Source organism: Squalius cephalus (genome assembly GCF_949319135.1).
Source record: "Squalius cephalus genome assembly, chromosome: 5".
Taxonomy (NCBI): Eukaryota; Metazoa; Chordata; class Actinopteri; order Cypriniformes; family Leuciscidae; genus Squalius; species Squalius cephalus.
Genome location: NC_137126.1, coordinates 3,066,453 through 3,084,200, shown reverse-complemented (window position 1 = coordinate 3,084,200; position 17,748 = coordinate 3,066,453). Strand labels below are relative to the sequence as shown.

General features: G+C 36.5%; 1 protein-coding gene across 15 annotated transcripts in view; it reads left to right on the top strand.

Annotated features, from left to right (window-relative positions):
* rgs3a (regulator of G protein signaling 3a) overlaps positions 1-17,748 on the top strand; it is a 190,176-nt gene that overhangs the window by 147,728 nt on the left and 24,700 nt on the right. For 13 of the 15 annotated variants that reach the window (XM_079872133.1, XM_079872122.1, XM_079872131.1 and 10 more), the window contains one exon: positions 13,101-13,171. In XM_079872133.1, coding sequence (XP_079728259.1) covers positions 13,101-13,171 — 71 coding nt within the window. Of the gene's footprint in view, positions 1-12,807; positions 13,015-13,100; positions 13,172-17,748 lie in introns of those variants that run through there. The other 2 variants (XM_079872128.1, XM_079872127.1) reach the window with 2 other exon arrangements.

Here is a 17,748-nt window from a genome sequence, read left to right as displayed (position 1 = left end):
AATATGGCACACAAAAAAAAAGAAAAGAAAAAGAAAGAAAGAAGGATAGACTCCTAGAAGAATTGGCACATCTTCATAAAATATAAAATCACACTCTATAAGACTACTAGAAACATAAAAGAATAATGATACTTAAAAACTAATACTAGTGGTTTTAACAGAAAAAGATATTTATGAAAGACAGGCATACATACATTACAAAAAAAAAAAAAAAAAAAAAAAAACTACTACAATAAAACCTGTTATAAATGTTTGTTATAAATATTTATGTTATAAATAAAGTAAAAAAAAAAAAAAATGGCGAGATTGAGGTACAGTAGGTTACTCCATCTTAGAGGCAGGGGAGCTCTTCAAAATATCTTATAAAGGGGGACCATGTGTCTTGAAACTTCGAATCATGTAATTAATCTATTCTAGTTGAATGTAAGACATCACTTCTTTCAAACAGCTTCTGTGTGTTGGAGGGTCTGCCTTTTTCCACTGAAATAAACCCAAAGATTTCTGTCATCATTCTTTTCTTTTTCTTTTTTTTTTTTTTTTTGTCATTCTGTCATCATTTACTCACCCTCAAGTTCTTCCAAACTTGTATGAGTTTCTTCCTTCTGCTGAACACAAGAGAAGATATTTTGAAGAATGTTGGTAAGCAGAGAGTTGATGAACCCATAGTATGGAAAACAAATACTATGAAAGTCAATGGGGACTAGAAACCGTTTGGTTTCCAACATTCTTCAAAATGTCTTCTTTTGTGTTCAACAGAAGAAAAACACTATGGGACAACATGAGGGTGAGTAAGTGATGACAAAACTTTATTTGGTAACACTTTACGGTAAGGGTACATGAATTATCATGAATTCATGTATAAATTCATGCATGAAATATGCATTCATTCATGCATTAATATCTCATGAATCATCAGGAACTAACACGAGTTCAACGTTTTTCATTCATGACTTCATGGATGAACAACACCTTAATTAAAACATTAACTAAGATGAGTACATCATCATGAATTATGATTTATTACGCATGATCATGATGTTTTCTTTGTTCATACAAAAAATTGGTCTTTACCACCCATTGTGGATAAAGCTATGGTTATGGTACATGAATCATGAATTCATGCATTAGAAAAAAGTATTATTTCATGCATGCAAGACTACTCTTCGAATTATTAAAGGAATGTACAAAAATCCACATTATCTAATGCATGCATACAGGCTAGAACAGTATATCAATTAATGTGATAACTTTTTTTCTGAATTATGATCTGAGTTATCCAGCATGTTCATGTCTTCTTCATAGCCTGCAGGTAAATGGACAGACCCCAAAATTGGCCAATCACAGCACATAACATACGAATTCTGTTGGCGTTCAAATACAGTAGTCATCATTAACTAAGCATTGTTTATCTATGATTTCATCATGTTTGTGGCCCCTCAACTAAAGTGGTGACTTGGTGCTTTGAAACACTGATGAACAATGTGGAATAACTGTGAAATGACATGAATATGAACATGAAAGTTCAAGCCTTTGCAAACAATGTACTGTAGACACAAATGGACTTTGATCTTAACTGTACTGCTTTATTCTTAAACGGTAAACCAGTTAAAAACCATAAAGCTGTTTTAAAAAAATGTTTCACAAACAGCTTGATCTCTTTTTGGGTAAAGAGTAATGTATAAAGCTACTGATGCGTCTCCTCCATATCATGAAATTGTAAAACAGCTTTATGGTTTTGTAAAGAGTTTTCAGATATACAGACACTTAAAATAAAGTTCATGGTGTAGCCTATGTAGGCTACTGAATTCCTTCTCAGCTCTTTCCAGCTGTTGATTTAACTGGTTTATACCGTTTGGTTTCAGAATAAAGCAGTAAAGTTACATAACATTATTACGATTTTACAGCTAAAAACGTACGTGAAAGTATTTAGCCTACGAATATTTCATATCATAAAGATATCTGTATAATTTCCCTTTTACCATTTAATAGATTATAAATGTATGATCCCTTAACCCTAACTCCACACCTAAACATACCCATTTTATAGATAATATTAAAAGGATAAAACGTAATGGACAGATATGTAGAAATGGCAGCTTTATTAACAATGTAGCATTAAAAGATAGTTTGAGCCACTTATCCTACCCCTACCCCTAACCATTTCTTAAAACTACGTACCTACAATTATAAATTAAAACAGCAGACAGACAATCACAATCATTTATTTATTGAGAAAATGTTAAAACCGGTACCAAAAGTCGTTCACATGACGATGTGTCGCAGTCCTCTCTGGCAGTAACGTTATATAATGGTTATGTATGAGGTAACGTTACAGAGCAGAATTTAAGTTATTAATCCATGAAAATGTTAATCCGGTTTCGGTTTGCTGTTCGCTCTGTGAAAGCGCGCGCGCTTCTCCATTTCAAATGTAGTAAACAACTTAAACACGGCATGTCGCAATCTGTTACGAAGCATGCGAGAGCCAATGAGCGTTTGATATCACTGCCGTAAAACATGTCGTAACGCTTCGGGCGCAATTTTTGAATTTGAATTCACCACGAGCGCGGGATTTGACGTTGACAGTCTCTGCTGAGAAATGGAGATGAAGATCACTGGATAAAGGGCATATTTGGATCTATTTCTTGCAAACAACGTATGGATTCTAAAGATTTGGATCACATTAAGCTAATAAAATTGATTTCTTTTGTGAATTTATGTTGTGTTTTAGTGTATTATGTGTCAAAACATTAATGCCACGATTTTAATATGCATAAGTTAAATAGGAATACGCCCAAATTTGTACGTCGTTGTTTGTAAGTTGTTTATAAGTAAATAAATTACGTTTTTGTGCTGTCCACTGTCAGTATTATACATTTCTGTGTGTATAAAACATAAATAAATGTACGTATGGTAGAACTACACTTTACGTAAAAAATACACGTATTCTCATGAGATCACGTTGCAAGTTAAGTTCAAAGTCCATTTCTGTCCACAGTACATTGTTTGCAAAGGCTTGAACTTTCATGTTCATGTCATTTCACAGTTATGCCACATTGTTCATCAGTGTTTCAAAGCACCAAGTCACCACTTTAGTTGAGGGGCCACAAACATGATGAAGTCATAGATAAACAATGCTTAGTTAATGATGACTACTGTATTTGAATGCCAACAGAATTCGTATGTTATGTGCTGTGATTGGCCAATTTTGGGGTCTGTCCATTTACCTGCAGGCTATGAAGAAGACATGAACATGCTGGATAACTAAGATCATAATGAAAACACATTGTTCATCAGTGTTTCAAAGCACCAAGTCACCACTTTAGTTGAGGGGCCACAAACATGATGAAATCATTGATAAACAATGCTTAGTTAATGATGACTACTGTATTTGAACGCCAACAGAATTCGTATGTTATGTGCTGTGATTGGCCAATTTTGGGGTCTGTCCATTTACCTGCAGGCTATGAAGAAGACATGAACATGCTGGATAACTCAGATCATAATTCAGAAAAAAAGTTCTCACATTAATTGATATACTGTTCTAGCCTGTATGCATGCATTAGATAATGTGGATTTTTGTACATTCCTTTAATAATTCGAAGAGTAGTCTTGCATGCATGAATTCATACTTTTTTATGCATGAATTCATGATTCATGTACCATAACCATAGCTTTATCCACAATGGGTGGTAAAGACCAATTTTTTGTATGAACAAAGAAAACATCATGATCATGCGTAATAAATCATAATTCATGATGATGTACTCATCTTAGTTAATGTTTTAATTAAGGTGTTGTTCATCCATGAAGTCATGAATGAAAAACGTTGAACTCGTGTTAGTTCCTGATGATTCATGAGATATTAATGCATGAATGAATGCATATTTCATGCATGAATTTATACATGAATTCATGATAATTCATGTACCCTTACCGTAAAGTGTTACCCTTTATTTTTTGGGTGAACTTTTATTGTAAGGCACATTGGTGTTTTCTTCTAGTTTCCGAGTCACCTTAACTTGGGGCAGAGTCCAGAGCTTTAAAGGAATGGCTCAAACATGAACTAAATGTTTTTCAATCCTGTTACCATTCCTCCAGTCAATGCAAAATAAATATTTAGCACATTTTGTCTGTGCTCTTTTCCATACAATGAAAGCAAAATGACCAGGGGTTATCAAATAATAATAAAAAGACACAAAAAGTAGTCTGTGGGTCAATGACGTATAAGGATGTCCACTGTAAAGAAAACAACATATTTGGGGGGAAAAAACATGTGCCAAGCTCTTAGAAATGTGCTCTTTGTATTCAAGTTGATTTCGTATTTTTAAAAAAAAACTTCCATCCATCTATCTATCAAGTAAATAGTAGGGCTGGGTATTGACACAAATTTCACAATTCGATTCGATTTTGATTCACAAGCTTGCAATTCGATTCAATTCGATTTTGATTCCGATTCGATTCAATATTGATTATTTTGGATATCAAGTACAATACATGGCAAATTTTCTCAAGGAAAACAAATCTCTTAACTAATGCTGTAAACTATGGGAGTCAGTTGTAGTCTATAGGCTTCATTAGCCTACTATAATATTGAAGGTAAAAATGAACTGATTTGTATACAAACACTTTCATTACACTTTTATTTATTTTTTATAATAAATTAAGTTATATGAAATAAACATTTAAATGGTGGCTGTCATAAAAACTTGCCAGATTTATTCAAACATGCATTAAAGCTACACTGTGTAACTTTTTTAGTTGATTCTTAGCAAAAAACACTTAGTTCTTTCAAAAATATATGTGCTCATTAATGTATATTTACTTCTTTCAAGTAATAAAGTATTCTCGTAAGTTTATAATCTGCCATTGAAAGTACATACGGGTGAGGGGTTCAAATGCCGGTCGCCATGTTGCCCCTCCATCTTGAAACTACATTAGCCAAAGAGGGACATGCCTGTAAATTCAAGCTTCGCCTTTTGCGTTTTTCACTCAGTGACACCGTGACGAATGCGAGGGGGAGATTACTCGCGAGCTCGCGATCGAGTGCCGGCAGATTTGAAAGATAGTGTGGTGGTGTGTGTGTGTGTGTGTGTGCGTGCGTACTCACATTTGAAAGAGAGAATTAAAACGTCAACGCAACAGACAAATCAGCAAGACCATAGTCAATATTGGAGTAACTTTTCCCAGATGGAAAGAGCTCATGAGGAGAAAAGATTTTAAAACGGACGCCGAGGTTGCCTGCTTTCTTCTCGACAGGTAATTCAGCCTGTTGTAATTCATTTGTGTAAATTCGAAGTTTTATAGTTGCTTGTCTAACCATAGCATGGTTGTGCATAACGCCAGAACGACCTCTAGTATAACTTCATCCTCGCGTCAATGGTGAAAAAGTATTGTTTACCTTGTAACATAAATCTGTGCTGCGACGGATCACAGGTGATGAATAGTTTTAAAGGCGCAATTTTTTAAGCTATATATAAAAAAAGGACACTGTAAATTTTAGTTATTTTTAATTGCTTTTACTTTGTACACATTGTAACGTTAGCCTAATCTGATTATGCTGGGGATAGGCGATTCCAAGGGTGACGTTTACCTCCTGACATCTGTCCTGTAGTTTTATTCATTTTAGACATATTGTTTATTATTGTCATGGACGAAGTGATAACTGGAAGCCATGTTAATCTTGGAATAATACGGCCACCGTAGGAGTAAAAACGCCCTCGGAATTGAGAGGAACAGAAACTAAAATTCATTGGGTAGTCATATACAATTTCACCGCTAGATGGGGGTAAAAATCACACAGTGTAGCTTTAAAAATTGAAGAACATTAAAAATTATAATGAATATGTAATATGGTGCATATATTTAGCAAAATGCTCCTCTCTAGAGTTAATTTTTCTAGCTGACTAATGAGTTTATGGTCACTGGATATGGTTTTTCTGAGTTAAATGTGACGTTACATGACATTGTTTACAAGCTGTTTTACTGACGTCTTTCCACGGTTGAAACACTGAGCGATTCCATGTGACATGATACGGACTTCGATAAGTTGTACTCTGTCTTTTAACACACTTTCAGATGCTCATTCATGTTTATTTCGCGCTGTAACTGGTATTATTAATGCAGAAGAGAAGATCACGTGCTTCTCTTGAGCTGAGCCAGAGCGATCTCACGCCACAGCGCAAAACGCTATTTATGCTTTTGAATTTCGTAAGAAAATGGACGTAATTTGAAATCTGAGACTTGGTTTCATATCAATAATAACAAAGCACAAAGATTATTGCGATTTATTGGATGGGATCCGCGCTACAATGTTCCATTCATTCATCAACTGAAAACAGGATGACTAATCGATTCTTGGGATTTAAGAATCGATATCGGTTCGTAAAAATGAGAATTGATTAAAATCGAGAAATCGATATTTTTTACCCAGCCCTAATTAAAAGATTACCTGATTTCCAAAAGGCACAATGTAAAAGATGACACGTTTCTTTAATGCTTTTAGTTATTTTTCCTATAATAATTGAACAATTCCATGATAATAAAAGAGAAAAAAGCCCGGGCACTCTGCATTGGTCAGTACTTAGGAACGCAAGTATCACAGCTTGTAAATGCCTTTTTTAGCCAGCTAAGAGTTTTCGTCTGGAGGATATTTGCCCCTTATTCCTTGCAAAAGGATTTGAGTTCTGTGAATCATTGGGCCATCTTGCTCTTTTGAGGTCTATCTACAGATTTTCGATGATACTTGAGGACAGTGAGGCCAGCTTGCACATCTTGAGGTTGTCCATTGTGTATTTTGTGTGTGTTTAGGATCATTATACTGCTGTAAAAGCATCCAGCGTTTTCACAGACAGCATGATGTTTGCTTTCGGATTTTCCTGGTATTTAATTGAATCCATTCTTCGCTCAGTGACACTCGCTGCAACACTAGCTCAAAGTATGATCTGTCCACACCCACGTTTAACAATTAAAGATTGATCTTTTCATGACATTCTGCGTCCTTTTGTTCCCTTCAATCATACCTTTACTCATTCCAGCCCAAACGTTCTATTTTCACTTGCAAACTTCAGACATTTTGCGCTGAGGATGCAGGAAAGGTTTTCCGTGCATGATTCATATTTGTGCATTTGTCGCTTCACAGAACAGTTCACCAGCACTCCAGTTTTCTCTCAGAAAGCTTTCTCAGGCTTCCAGACCTCAGATTGACCTCCACCATTCCTGTTTTCTGCCATTTCTTAATTGCATTAGAACTGAGGAAATGGCTTCTTAGAGGAACACATGGATGTTGATTGTTGGGACTTTTGAAAAGTCATTGAAATTTGCATCACCTAACCTTTCCAAACAATGACTGTGAACAAGCTATAGACCTACTGTAACAAATAAAGTCTGAGACTCTGGTAAAGGTTATCTGAGATCTGAGAAGGTGCATTAAATGTTGTGTGGCGCTCCTTTCCTTTTTTCACTCTGAATTTGTACAAAACAAAAAAAATACACTAGTCTTGCTTAAAAAAGTTTCAGAATGTTTCATCTTTAGAGATGCACGATATATCGGCCACCATATCGGTATCGGCCGATATATATGATAATTTTTAATGTTATCGTTATCATCCCGATAAAATTTGCCTGATATATTAAAGCCAATAATTAATGGATTATTTCCTTCAGCTGAGACACTTCAGATGCGCACTGTTCAACATGATGGTTTTGAATTGCTTGAAATTTGATCCGAATTCCTTCAAAAAAGGAAAATACAGTGAAACATATGCAGTGCAAGTCTATCATATAGGCTACATAAAATTACAATGAGAACATTAAAATTGTGTGCTTGGGTCATGGCTTTTTTTGTAATCAGGCTCTCAAAAATTATATAAAAATTTAGATTTATCGGCCAATTTATCGGTTATTTGTTTTCAAATATAAAGAATTATCGGTTATCGGTATCGACCAAAATTTTCATATTGATGCATCCCTATTCATTTGTATACCTACTGGAAATCAGTTCATCTTCTACACTCTTAAATATAAAGGTTCTCTATTGGCTTCTATGGTTCCACAAATAACTTTAAAGGGTAACTGGAAAGGATAACTTTAAAGGATCATTGAAACTTACTGTATTTATTTCAATTAATGAGTTTAAGTTATATCTCAACCAAACATTCCAAACTGTCTGCACCTGTTCTTAACTTCTAATTTTGTTTTATTGTTGTGTGTGTGAGTGTGTATGTGTGTGGTTGTGTGTGTGTGTGTGTGTGTGTGTGTGTGTGTGTGTGTGTGTGTGTGTGTGTGTGTGTGTGTGAGTGTGTTAGTGTGTGTGTGTGTTGTGACTATTGTTTTATGTACTTAATTTTACTTTGTCTGTTTTTATTATGTTTACTGTGTGCTGCTACCTTGGCCAGGGCTCACTTGTAAATGACATATCAATCATTTACAATATCAATCTCAATTTTCTTCCCTGGTTAAATAAAGGTATAATAATAAAAAATAATAATAATAAAAAAAAACTGTTGCCAAAATGCAACCTAGGGTCTTTTTGTTAATCTACCCGAGACAAACTTTCATTTAAAAGCATAATTAGAATGGAAATGCCAATTTTAAGTTTGACTGTATTTTCGTTTTCGGTCAAATTGCCTTTTGAATGGGAGTGCTTGGGGCACGACTATGATAGCATCAAAAATTGCTATTTTTAAAACACTAAGAAGACTCGACACAACATGAAACTTTGCTGGAAGTCTCACCAGGGGCTCTACACATGAACTCCAGCATTGACTGCATTGTTTGTGTACACAGAGTTTACTAAAAAGAGAGATTTTGATCGACTCACTGTAGCTGTGTGTCCGTCGGCATTTTGACAGTCAAAACTAGTCGATCTCCGAATGCGAATGAACTGACTCTGAATTTTAGTATTGCTTCTTATATGAGGATCCTTTTTCAAATACAAGGTCAATATTGATTTTCACTAATGACAAAACAACAAATTATCTGTGAATTTATATGGACCTAAGCTTTAGGAGCTTTCCATCTTTACTCTCCTCCCTGTTACGGAGATCGACTATTTTTGACTGTCAAAATGCCGGCGGACACACAGCTACAGTGAGTTGTTCAAAATCTCTCTTTTTAGTAAACTCTGTGTACACAAACAATGCAGTCAATGCTGGAGTTCATGTGTAGAGCCCCTGGTGAGACTTCCAGCACAGTTTCATGTTGTGTCGAGTCTTCTTAGTGTTTTAAAAATAGTGATTTCTGATGCTATCATAGTCGTGCCCCAAACACTCCCATTCAAAAGGCAATTTGACCGAAATCGAAAATACGGTCAAACTTAAAAGTGGCGTTTCCATTCTAATTATGCTTTTAAACGAAAGTTTGCCTCGGGTAGATTAACAAAAAGACCCTAAGATGCATTTTGGCGACAGTTATCCTTTAAAAGTCCATGGAATCTTTGCGTTGCACAAAACATTCTTTTATTGTTCTTTAGAATATTAAAGTGTTCCAAAAATGTTTCTCCTGTGACAGACTCACTTACCTATTCACAGAAAATCAGTTTTGACCATGGGTGCCCAAACTTTTGCATTTCACTATAGGTGTGTTGTCAGAGAGAGTTTTTGCATGCACACTCCAGAAGATCAGAGTAAAAAGAATGTGAAATATTTGAACTGGCATATATTTTTTAAAGCTCTTCGATCTTTGTGTTTCACTGTAAAGTCAGTAGTATGAGAAGCATTTTACAACTGAGAGGTAATGAGAAAAATTCATCAATAACACAGTGCAGCCTCTCCTGCCCTTGGCATCAGATCTTACAGAAATTGCTCCTCTGGGAATCTGGGTTTCCTGCTTCCCACATTCAAGGTCCTAAGATTAGTTGCGTTATTGTGATGCCAGTGCTGACTGTTCTGACCCCTGTGGTATTATGGGTGGGTTCTCTCAGAACTATCCATCTAACCTCGAAATTCTGGAATAATAATAATTGTCATGACCCAGTTGTTGTTGTTTTGTAGGTCTGACTGGTGACCTGAGCGCACCTGAATCTCGTCCTTATATTTAAACAGTGCTTAGTTGTCCTCCGTCGGGCCGCTCTAGTTTGTCAGTCCTGCGCTCCAGGTTTGAGGAGATTTGTTTTGTTTTGCATCCATGCATTCGTTCTGACAACTCTGTTATTCACTCTTTCACTTGCAGCCACGACTGAACAACATCACTGATTACTGATATTTTGATTGTTGTTTTTGTTCATTTTTAAGTCGTTTTTTTTTTTTTTTTTTTTTTCATCTCAAATCAGTTGAGAACAAGTTCTCATTTACAACTGCGACCTGGCCAAGACAAAGCAAAACAGTGCGACAAAAACAACACAGAGTTACACATGGGAAATAAATAAACATACAATCAATAACACAATAAAAAATCTATATGCAGAGTGCAAATGTAGTGCAAAATACAGTATGGTTAGTTCATTTCACCACATCGTTTCCCCTTAATGTCGCATCTTTGAGCCTGGTGTGATATAATAATTAGCTTTACACATTACTGAGAAGAGTTGAAACTAATGGAAATGATGGAAAATATATTAAGGTCAGAATTAAATAAAAATCTCATTGTGAAGGATTTTTTCACCTCGTTATCTTTATTCAAAATATCCATAACTCGATAGACTTCTCTCCGGAAGCGTAGGCCGGGATTTATTCATTTAGTCCATTGAAAGCTCCCGTTCATTTTTGAGTGCATCAGCCACATCTCAACATCCAATCCACAGCTTCATTTTTTTTCTTGTTTGATAATCTATTACACTCTGATGTACATTGCAATATGGAGGAAAATATCAGTTGCTACTATTGTTTCTTTGCAACTTTACATTTTGCACATGCATTCATGTTGTTAAGACACTAAAATTGTGTGTAGCTGTGAGTGCGAGTGTGAATGTGTGTCCAAAATGGATGGATGGATTTATTTTGTTAGTCAATTTGACTTTTTATTCTAACCTCTATCAATCCATTCCTCCAACCCGGGGTTATTACCATTAACTAAAACTAAAACCTTAAAAAACTTTGACTGATTTTATTTAATCTATTTGCCAGGATAACCTTTCTCATTTTCATTTAGTTTAAGTTGAAGTACTAAAATGCCTAAAACTAAATAAACTGTAACTTGGTAACACTTTATTTTGATGGTCCACTTTAGACATTCTACTAACTATAAGTAACTTTGTAACTACATGTCAACTTATTGACAACCTAACCGTCTACTAATAATCTAATGACTGCTAGTTGACATGTTTGCAAAGTTACTTGTAGTTAGTAGAATAACCGGAAGCTTAATACAATCTATATAGATGTTTAAAAAAATTATAAAACAAATGACAAAATTATTAAAACTTTAATTTAACTGAAATTAAAATGAAAACTATATTCAAAATATTATCAAAAACTATAATAATGATATAAAAATAACGCTGACTTTACCGCATTAATATGCATTATTACATAACATGGCATAACAATAAAAAAAAAAAAAAAAAAATATATATATATATATATATATATATAAATTGTACAATTACCAATAGAGTGCTCTAGAAATACTTTGTAAAGTAGTGTTAAACCCCATGATATTTCTAGTTGTTGTTTTGTAACGTGGGTGAAAGTTTCATTTTATTTAAAAATATTTGCATGTTCAAATTTCACAACCCTTCACAACCATCTCTCTAACTTTCATTCTTACTCCAAAACACCATTCCCCACAATGAAGTAGAAACCCTTCGAGTCTAGAGAATAATGTGTTATTGTCGGAAGAGTTTGTGAAACAATGCTTTTGCATGATAAGGCCTAATTTCCAGAGGTGTGCCGAATCCCGAGGGACTTGATACAGAACATGATATTCAGTCGGGGAAATATTTGTCTAACTGAGAGGGCCAAGAAAAGCTGTTTATCACGACATGAGACGTCCAGACCACGGGTCAAGATGGGACACACACACACACACACACACACACACACACTCTCGCTCTACACTGGCCAAGAGGGGACTAGTGTTTCTGGTCATTTTGAAGAAACAAAAATGACATACAAAATTTTCTTTTAAGGTCTTTTTTCATAATATAACTTTAAATATGCACTTTTTTATTTTTTAAAAAACATGCCAAGAGGGGACCTGGATCTCTGACCGATGTCTACCTATCCATCAGGGGACTTCCATAATCTGCAATGGAACTGGTGTGTGTGTGTGTGTGTGTGTGTGTGAACAGTGAAGTGAACTGGCAGTGAAGTCTGTCTTCATTATGTAATATATATATATATATATAGATATATATTCACACAGGTATCAGAGATCACAATATGAATGGATAAACATATACAATATACAATTAAAAAAAGAATGACCAAACCATCAGTTATCAAAAATTTATAAAAATTGAATTGCTTGAGGAAAGACCATTTGAATCTGTTTTTCATACAACGGGGTAAAAAATACCAGCGGCAACAGTTCAAAAGCAGAGGCGAGAAGATCCTCTTATCATTCACTATATTATTTTTCTTTAGGGTTTAACGCTCTCTCTTCATAGACACTTTCTGTGCTTGGCTATGCAGTCCCTAACAATTTACTTGCCATTGTTATGTGCCATTGCACACACACACACACACACACACACACACACACACACACACACACACACACACACACACACACACACACACACACACACACACACACACACACACACACACACACACACACACAAAGGCTACATACAGAGTGGTCTCAAACCTTCTGACTGACGTTCTCCTCCCCCTCCCCCGTTTCCAGCCTGTAATATCCCGGTGAGGGGAGGAAGTGTAATGTGTGTGTGTGTGTGTGTGTGTGTGTAATGTGACTCCACCACGGTCTGAGCCCCTCGCTGTAATCCTGGGCATGGCTGGAGGCCATCACATATGCACACACTCTCACACACCGAAGATTACAGTGATCAGGGTCAGTTGCTCGCTCGCTCTCACACACACACTCTCACACACACACCATGGCCTGTACCAGGCGGTGAGGATTAACTTTAGCTACTTTCGGATCTGGAATCCTGCCTTGCTTTGGTCCCTGGATGATGCCGAATGTTTCTCTGTCCACAGTTGAGCGCCGGCTCTGAATGCAGCTGTGACACGGGTCCTGACGGGGCCAAGAAGAAGAAGTCCAAAAACCTGTAAGTCCCGTTTACAGTTTCTCTGCGTGTGTGTGTTGGTCATTAGTTATACTTATGTTTATAAATGCTGAAATGGGCTCTTAGAAAATCTCTCTGTTGGTCTTTAGTTCTTCTCCAACATTTACATTTACCTTGGCTTTGTGACACATGTGAAAACATGGTGTGTGTTTCTGTTTTGCAACACATTTGTTAAAGTATTTGTTCATCTTTGTCCATTATTAGTTCATGTAAAATCAGGTCCATTAATTAATATTAATACATTCAAGTTTTTATTGTAATAATAGTAAATGTTGGATTTAATATGAACTAAAAGTAAAACAAGTATTTGAAGTATGTTAAATAATGCTATTTAGTTCCTACATGTCAGTACATGTTAACTAATGTTAACAAATGGGACCTTATTGTAAAGTGTTACCAATATGATTTTAATAATGCTTTAGTAAATGTTTTGAATTAACATTAACTAAGATTGATAAATGCTTTAGAAGGATTTTTATTGCAGCACATCATGAAATCATTTTGACTAAATTCTAAAGTAGCATTTCATGCATCTCACAGTGACAGAAATGTCAACTATAAATATACGTTATCATACATAACAGTGTATAAAAATAAATAAATACATATTCACACTTTATTTGTGTGTGTGCTTTTTGTTTTGTAGTAATCAGAGGATTGTGTTGTTAGTTTAGAAACATGCATCAAACTTCACATTGATGGTTGATGTGAAGATCAGTGTGTGTGTGTGTGTGTTGCAGCCAGCGTTAAAAATAAAGGCTCTTTAGTGGCATCGAGGGTTCTATAGAGAACCTTCAACATCCATGGAACCTTTGAGTTGCACAGAAGGCTCTTTGTTGTGGAAACGAGTTCTTTAGAATATTCAAATGTTCTTTTAAGAACTGATCACTGAGAGGTTCTTCACTGAAACCAGTCCTTCAGTGGATCTGCATGAGGAACCTTTATTTACATGTAGAGCTTCTCAAACTGATGTTCTTATCTCAGCAGAGCTTGTGTGTGTGTGTGTGTGTGTGTGTGTGTGTGTGTGTGTGTGTGCATGTGTGTGTGTGTGTGTGTGTGTGTGTGTGTGTGCGTGTGTGTGTGTGTGTGTGTGCATGTGTGTGTCTGCATCTGTGTGTGTGTGTGTCTGTGTGTGTGTGTGTGTGTGTGTGTGTGTGTGTGTGTGTGTGTGTGTGCGTGTCTGTGTGTGTGCGTGTCTGTGTGTATGTGTGTGTGTGTGTGCGTGCGTGTCTGTGTGTGTGTGTGTGTGTGTGTGTGTGCGTGCGTGCGTGTGTGTGTCTGTCTGTGCATGTGTGTGCGCGTGTGTCTGGGTTTGTCTGCATCTGTGTGTGTGTGTGTCTGTGTGTGTGTGTGTGTGCGTGCGTGCGTGCGCGCGCGTGCGTGCGTGCGTGCGTGCGTGCGTGTGTGTGTGTGTGTGTGTGTGTGTATGCGTGTGTGTTTGTGTGTGTGCGCGCGTGTGTGTGTGTCTGTCTGTGTGTGTGTGTGTGTGTGTGTGTGTGTGCGTGTTTGTGTGCGCGCATGTGTCTGTGTGTGTGTGTGCGTGTGTGTGTGTGTGTGCGTGTGTGTGTGTGTGTGTGTGTGTGTGTGTGTGTGTGTGTGTGTGCGTGTTTGTGTGCGCGCATGTGTCTGTGTGTGTGTCTGTGTGCGTGTGTGTGTGCGTGTGTGTGCGCGTCTGTGTGTGTGTTTGTGTGTGTGTGTGTGTGTGTGTGCGCGTCTGTGTGTGTGTGTGTGTGTGTGTGTGTGTGTGTGTGTGTGCATGAGTGATACTGTATTAAGCTCATCACTGATAGTTAATCAGAGCCTTTGTATTGTGAGGTGTCAACTGTGACAAAGTGTTTCTGGGTTTTTATTAACACCTCAAACAACTCCAGAACAGTCGAGTCGGAGCGGCTCTCCGTGGCTCCAGCCGACCCGTGCTCTTTGGTCGGATAACTACAGCTCCTGGGAATTGTGAGGTCAACACGATAAAGGAAAGGTTTTTAGTGTCTGGTGAACTGGGACTGGCTGAATACTGTCTGGAATCCCTAAATCTGACCTCGAAGAAACGTCTTGTGATACAGTGACTGAAATGAAATGCTTTTACACAGTGCTGGTCTTCTTTTTTCACTAATTGATCATTGATCTTCCATTTATAAATGACTTTCATCAGGCACAAAGAGACGCGTTTATATCTAGTTTATATCTCCTTCAAATCAAGCACATCTGTGGAGAAAAGATCTGGCATGTTTATCATGCGGATTAAAGAGGAATATTCCTCTGACTTACTGGACACAGTAATGTTTACAATATCTCTTCTGCCTCTTAAAAGCTTGTAATGTTGTAATCTTCTTGCAGACACTTATTTTAAGTGGTGCTTTAGTCAACTAGGTGAAAACGAACTGGTGAAATCACGAGTGCTTCATATCTCAGTGCAAGTCTTTACACATAAACTCTACTTCTGTGTTTTGCAGCTGTTGGGTTTCTGTTGTTTCAGCTGCATCAAGGCTTGGAAACACTAGACTTTGCACTGGATTTACTTTCATACACACGTGAGCGTGAGAGACCAGAAACACACACTTATAAGTATGGTTTGCAGTGCTGTGGGGTCTGAAGTAATTTGGCACACTCAAAGTGTAACGTGACCGTGACATTAGAGGGTTAATGTGTGTACAGCGTAGATGTGAAGTTTGTACAGTTAAGTGGCCATGGCTTGATTCGTGATAAGTTATCTTTTCTGTCTGTTTACAATAAGTGCAAATAGAGGCTATTTACATTAGCTCCGCCCACCATTGTTTGGTTGAGCCAGACAAATAACAATAGAAATCAAGCTTGCAACTGGGAGTGGATTTAGCTTTTGACTGTCGACTGACCCCATATTTGAATCCACCTTTTTCTGATCCTATTCTTCCCCCTTTTCTCATCACTCATCAGCTCGGAAAGGTGTTTATGATGCATAAAAACTGAAGAATATATTCAACAAGTGGAAATAAAGTGGCTAACGGGTGGGATTAAAGTGTGTAACATGTATTTAATAGGCCTATAATAGAAATTTAAAGTATCCCAGCATTGATCGGACTGGCTGGAACAGTGTGTACATAATAGTGTACTTGCACTTATAAATAGCATCTACCACTATTTGGTACTAATATCCTTTGCTTTTTTGCAGTGTTTTGGTTTACTATATTCAGATCAAGACGGCCTAGTTGAATGGAGACACACACACACACACACACACACACACACACACACACACACACACACACACACACACACACACACACTCACACACACACACACACACCTGAAATTGAGCCTCATTTAGATGAATGACATCAAAACAATAAACAGGAATGTGACACCACACATCTTTGAGTAACAACACTCTTCACTTCCTTGAGCTTATAACATTTAATATATTTAATTTAAATAACATTTATGCAAAACTCGAAAAACTTACTTATATGCATATAATATATCTATATCTGCAGATTGCAGATGAAATGAACAACATGCACCAATGCTACATTTTTCTATACATCCTAATCATTTGTTAACAAACATGTATTCATTACTTCAATGAGCTCATTGATTCTCTATACATTGTTTAAATGAATACATTATTAGCTAACTGTGTGATTTGTATATGTGGACATTTCTGAAATCCATAATTTGGACAGTTTCCTCTGATAACAGATCACTCTAAACTGTATTGTGGACTCATGCATTTTCTGTAAAGCTGCTTTGAAACAATGTGTATTGTGAAAAGGGCTATACAAATAAATGTGAATTGAATTGAACGCTAGGCAATAAAATTCCTTGTTCCCTTTTTGTAAACACAAATTATGATTACAGGGGCAGGTTATCAATTAATAAAGGCTTATTTTCATGCACAATGCTTTATGACCTCAACATACTTTTACCATATAGTGCATGATTTGTAAACTAATACACTTTAAACATTTGCATCACATAGCCAGCTCATATGTGTCTTCTCTGATGTAGTTCACTAGTTTTTATCTCCTGCTTAGGGTTTAGTGTTCACGGTTTAGTGCCACTCACTGGACAGTTCACAGTTCACAAGTGTTGCAATACATGCAAGAAGCCACATATTATCATTTTGCAGAAATGCAACTACAGGCATGTATTTCCATTTTCCCGCAAGAAAACAAAACCTGTGGCTCACGAAGACTGTGAGAATGAGTGCTTCACATGAGCAACTAAACACTGGATTTAGAAACACTAGATGTAGATGTGATGCAGGACAGAAAATATTCAAGAGTTTTGTTTGAGACACTTAGTTGGACATTAAAGAGATGTTTTTGCATATTTCCCCTCGGGATATGTGACAAGTATCACTTTCCAAGCTTGGCCGACCCCTTGATTCGTGATCTCAATTCATTACATTATCTAAAATGGCGAAGCCTCACTCATACGGGAATATGCAGGTTTAGTAACATCCAAAATAAAAGTTTGTGTTTACATAATATATGTGTATGTACTGTGTATAATTATTTTGTATATAAATACACACACATGCATGTATATATTGTAGAAATATCTGCATGGATATACTGTATATG